Source organism: Diabrotica undecimpunctata, chromosome 7 (genome assembly GCF_040954645.1).
Source record: "Diabrotica undecimpunctata isolate CICGRU chromosome 7, icDiaUnde3, whole genome shotgun sequence".
Lineage (NCBI taxonomy): Eukaryota > Metazoa > Arthropoda > Insecta > Coleoptera > Chrysomelidae > Diabrotica > Diabrotica undecimpunctata.
In genome coordinates this window covers 136,226,240-136,231,497 of record NC_092809.1, presented here as the reverse complement: position 1 = coordinate 136,231,497, position 5,258 = coordinate 136,226,240, and the positions used below count along the sequence as shown (strand labels likewise).

Here is a 5,258-nt window from a genome sequence, read left to right as displayed (position 1 = left end):
CTTGGACTGTTAATGTTGACTTGATGAGAAAGCTGGAGATATGGTTTCTTAGAAGAATTTTAAAAATACCATGGGCCGATTATATTACGAACGAAATCGTGTTGCACAGAATGGGAAGACACATAGAACTTTTGACCACCATTAAAAGAAGAAAGACAGCATATTTGAGGCACACACTTTGAGAAGTATGAGTTGTTGCATCTTATTATGAAGGATAAAATAAAAGAAAAATGGGTACTGGTAGACGACAAATATCCTGGCTGAAAAAAATTTGCGACTGGACCGAATTAAACACACGAACGCTTTTAAAAGAAGCAGAACAGAACAGTCGGCACTAGAACAAGAAGAAGTGTTTGTCATTCTTAAATTTGATGCATATTCCTTTTAGTATATTTTTCCTGCAAAATTGCAATAAACTTTTACTTATTAACTTATATTTAAAATTTTCCTATTTTTATGTGAGATTCTTTACACATAAAATTAAAGAACTGGAATGTCATAAATAAACAATATTAAAAGCAATATATGCCTTATATACTAAACGTATTTATCAATGAAGGAATATAATAAATAAAGATTATCCTTCAATTTATTATTAAAAAATATCCTGGTTATAATGTCACCCCTTTCGCATTTTACGTCTTACTTATTCCGTTTAAAGTCAACTCACAACGTCTAAAAGCTCGTTCTGAGTACAACCCTTGCTAGTTTTCCATATTCGGCTCTTTTATTGCCCTCGATTTCTTCAAAGTTGAAGTTGGTTACGAAAGTATGGCGAATAACGAGGGAACCAAACTTGTTTGTTTTGTTATGCAAACTTTGCGTTTTGTTCCCAAAGATGTTAAGGCTCGCCCTTAGTGCAGTTCTTTCATGGAACTTTTTTGTATAAGCGTCAAGGCATTCGATAAAGTTTTCGAAAATAAAAAAGAATAATAATAGTTTTTTATTTTATTGTACCTTAAATTAAGCAATACAAGTGTTTTTTATTCATTGTTTTACACAGAGTTTTAAAACAAGTACAGGAGATAATTAAATTCGCAGGTCAAGAGAAAATAAATTTTATCTACGACTAATATTCTTTAGTCTGCTTGCATTCACTCCTGGACAAAGGCCTTCCCATGAGTTCTCTGTTTTGTGATATTTAATGCCAGTGTCTCCTCATTTTTGCTATGATGTCGTCTAGCCACTGGTTTTGTGGTCTTCCTCTACTACAACTGTATTCTCATGGTCTAATTACTCAATGTGCAATGTTTCTTGTCTATCTATCTCGTAGTGCCTACCCAGCTATTTGCCTAAATTTGCCTAAATTTGCCCAATTCTTTCAATTATATCTATCATCTTCGTCCTGCTTTGGACATTCTCGTATTGTATATGTTCTTCCAGAGAAACTGTTAACATAGCTTATTCGATGATGGCCCTTTATGTCTATTACTAGTTTTTACTCTCTATTTTTATTCGTACTAAATAAATAATTATTTACTTAGTTAAAAAAAAATATTAATAATAACAAGAAAGCAATATGATGAAACAAAAATTATTTATTTTTAGTTGGAAATGTTCACCACAAAATGGACGTCGGCAGTGCTCGCAGTGATGGGCTGTCATTCGACGTTTTTTAGATGGACAAAATTGACACATGGCACGTTTTGACACAATAGGGCATATCAAAGAGCGGTTCAAAGTTGGCCAATTTACACGATGCTGTAGCCAAGGTTTCGTCAGTTGTTCAGACAAAATGACCATAATTTTTTTTCTTCTTCTTAGAGTGCCGTCTCCCTACGGAGGTTGGCAATCATAATGGCTATTTTTATTTTTAAGCTTGCTGCTCTAAAGAAATTAATCGATCTGCATTGATTTAAATTTTTTTTTCTGGTGATGGTTTTTTTCTGCTGTCGTTGTTGGTTATGATTGTAAATTATCCAAGAGTTTATGCAAGCTATATTTATATTGCTATAGAACATGCAAAGAGACCTGTTTTTCTGGAGATGTTCATTTTTCCGCACATTTGGTCAAATATGTCTACTCTTCGTACTTTTTCATTTCATGATTTTTGAGATTTGTCATCTCGGGACATATTTCTCTTTTATTTTGCCGTAGATTACCAACTATAGTTAAATTAAAATTAAATATAATGAAGTTTTAAATAAAGTTTTAAGAGCTCTGATGCTAGCGGTACTGACGTAAACCAATTATCCATGGTTATGTTACGGTTATTTCCGTACACACCCTGAGTTAATTGTTTTACATAATATTCTCCTAGAGGCAGTCCATTGGTTTTAGTTCCCTTTCCTAAATACAATTCTGCATCGAACATATATTTGGTACCTGCGTCACTCAGGTACTACGGCACGCTTGTTTGAAATATACATCCGGAAAGGACATCTTTTCCTAAAAGCTAGTAGCTGCTTATCGATTGGTAGGTATGATCCGGGCTTATAGGACGTTTTGCAGTTCTGTATAAGATCATCCCATATTTCACGAATGGCTGCTAATAGGTCTGTTTCTTTTCTGTCTAGTCTAGACATTTTATCATCAAAACGTAAACATTCTATAAGAAATTCAAATCTTTCCCGGCCCATAGTTGCTTTATATATCGCACCAGAAATTTCGTCATCAAACATTTGTCTTGTCGCTAAATGATTGTCTCTTTGGGCAGCAGCAAAAATAAGTAGTTCTAGGAGTGCATGCAATTCGTCAATATTCACTTTCGAGTTTGTAAGTTTTTTGACCTTATATTTTTGTGCTTTAACAGAAATTTTAGTATTTGTATATTCTACAATTTTTGCCAGATACTCTGGACTCATAAAACGATGAAAAGCGTCTAAGGGTGTTTGTGCTTCCTTGATTTTATCAAAGGGGCCTTGAACAGAATGTTCGAAGCTACGTTTTGGATTTTTAGTAGCGGTCTTTGGTTGATAGGACCACATGTGTTCATTTTTACCTTTTAGACTCGAGAGCAACCGAGTTTGCTTCTCTTTAGCTGCAATTTCTTGAGATTCTTCTTCGTTTAATGGAGTTTACTGCGCAAGACATTTTTTTTCCTTGTCGATTTTAGAGCCAATATTTTCTTTTTGTGAAAACGCTGAAGTAAACTGTTTTTTCAACTCATTACTCTTGTTCCGTCTCATTATAATTCACTTCATGTTATTGTCGATTTTATTTTAGATTTATATCGGTAATTTTTAAAGTTTGGGTAAATTAGCTTCCAGAAATGTATTAAAAGATTAAAATATTTGTCAGTTTTACATATTTCTGGTGAAAGTTTGTAGATTAAACCCTCTCTTTAGAAAGTAGGTACCTGGCAAATCCGTCGGCCATTGTTGTCGCAGTCGCTGCGTCTGTAGATGGTTCTGATAAGGACAATATAAATAAATTTTTAGTGTACGTTATTTCCAAAAGTTAAAATCTTATAGTTTTTAGAAACAAACCCCTTCCCTAGGGGCTTCTGTTATACGTTTTGTAATGTATTTTTAGTAGTAGCATGTAACACTCAGTTCTGTAAACATGCGTAGTAAGCAATAAATAGTTCTATGAAAATTGTCGTCGTATATTATTTTAATTTAATAAAATAATGTTTTATAGCAAATATGTCTCACGATAAACTAATCGTGGGTCGTACAACTCTTTTTAGAACTTCTTTTGAAGCTATACTTCTATACGCGCGCTCCACGTTGAAAATTTGTATGGGAGTGAATCTGTGAAATCATTACATATATAGGATAATGACTAAGAGAGAGACAGAAGATATATTTTCTCTCTCTTCCTCTCTCGAATATAAAAATGTTCCTTTTGTATATATATTTAATACTATATGTATTATATATATATATATATATATATATATATAATATTGTATATATAATAAAATATTTATTAATATTATTATTTATGTGATATGTTTTGTATTATTTATTAAATGTTCATAATTATATTAGTCTTTTGTAATTCAAAATAATAATCTCAATAAATCACTGTATGACCCAGAACTGTCAATTTTGAAATACGTTTGTGTCATGTCTTCGGTAGTATAGTAGTCAGTATCCCTGCCTGTCACGCGGGAGTCCGGGGTTCGATTCCCAGTCGGGGAGGACTTTTTATTAATATTATTACATGGTAAATTAAACATATGCATAAGTAGAAAAGTTATGTATATTATTGTCATTTTTAAATACTTATGAATATTGCATTTTAATTTGTATTGTATTATTATATTGAATTATGTTGCAGTGTATTGTATTGTATTTTTATATTAATAACAAAATAAACAATGAATTTTACTTCAGAGTATGTGTAAAAAAAATTTTGCATTCAACTCCTTTCATACATATATGAAAATAAAAATATACATTTTCATCAAAATATTGATTCAATCCTTCATTTACTATACTCCTATTACAGGTCAAATGTTGTTTATTAATTGTTAGTAAGTTGTTATTAATTCTGTTTCTCTTCTTCTGCAACACCCGTTTTTTTTCTTTTCTTACTACTGGATGTCAAGTCATGATCAGAATTTGAGTCATTTTCGCTTGATGGTTCGAATTGTGATTCAGATAGACTGAATGCTTCTAAAATGACATCTTCTGTTTCAGATCCACTTTCTGATTTATTAGAATTGTTATCTAATTCATCTGGTCAAAGTTCTTCCGGGCACAATTGCAACTCAGCTTCCAACTCCCGCTGCGTAAGAGATCTGTGCATGTCTCTATTTTTCATATTCATATTTTACACTAAAAAAAAAACTGATAATATCGTTGTTTCTGCAATTATAACGTTATTGCTTACCTTTGTAATACAGTATTGCCCAAAATAAACAGTACTGAAACTGAAAAATAGATGTCTCTTTATGAGCGCTGTCATATTCAAATTAACTAGTATAGACCTGTCAAGTAATGCTTAAACAATTAATTATCAAGTACTAATTGTTAAAAATGGTGTTAAGTACAGAGGAGAAAGTGTTTCTTGAGAAGTATTATTTTCGCTTATACGGAATCGGCCGACGTAATAGTGCAAGTCTGAAATACGTGTGTGATCAATTCACACAACGGTTTAATAAACGTTCTCCAAGTAATGCTGTAATTTTGAAGGTTTGTTGAAAAGTTTAGAAATACGGGTAATGTATTGTGCTAACGAAAAGGAAACTCAGGGCGTCCCAGGACAGTTAACAACAACGATAACCATGAACGTGTTTTTGAACGAATATTGGAAAATCCGAAAGCCAGCCAAACAAGAACAGCGTTGCATCTTGGCTTAAAGCGAAC

At 32.3% G+C, this 5,258-nt stretch overlaps 1 protein-coding gene across 1 annotated transcript; it reads right to left on the bottom strand.

Annotated features, from left to right (window-relative positions):
• Positions 1-2,330: 2,330 nt before the first annotated feature.
• On the bottom strand, positions 2,331-2,927 carry LOC140446647 (uncharacterized). The gene has a single exon (XM_072539236.1). It carries the CDS (start codon positions 2,925-2,927, stop codon positions 2,331-2,333), a length of 597 nt encoding a protein of 198 aa, XP_072395337.1.
• Positions 2,928-5,258: the final 2,331 nt, after the last annotated feature.

What these genes read in the sequence shown, in the direction of transcription:
- LOC140446647 (XM_072539236.1), bottom strand. Translation starts at nt 2,927, where the DNA reads ATGTGGTCCTATCAACCAAAGACCGCTACTAAAAATCCAAAACGTAGC.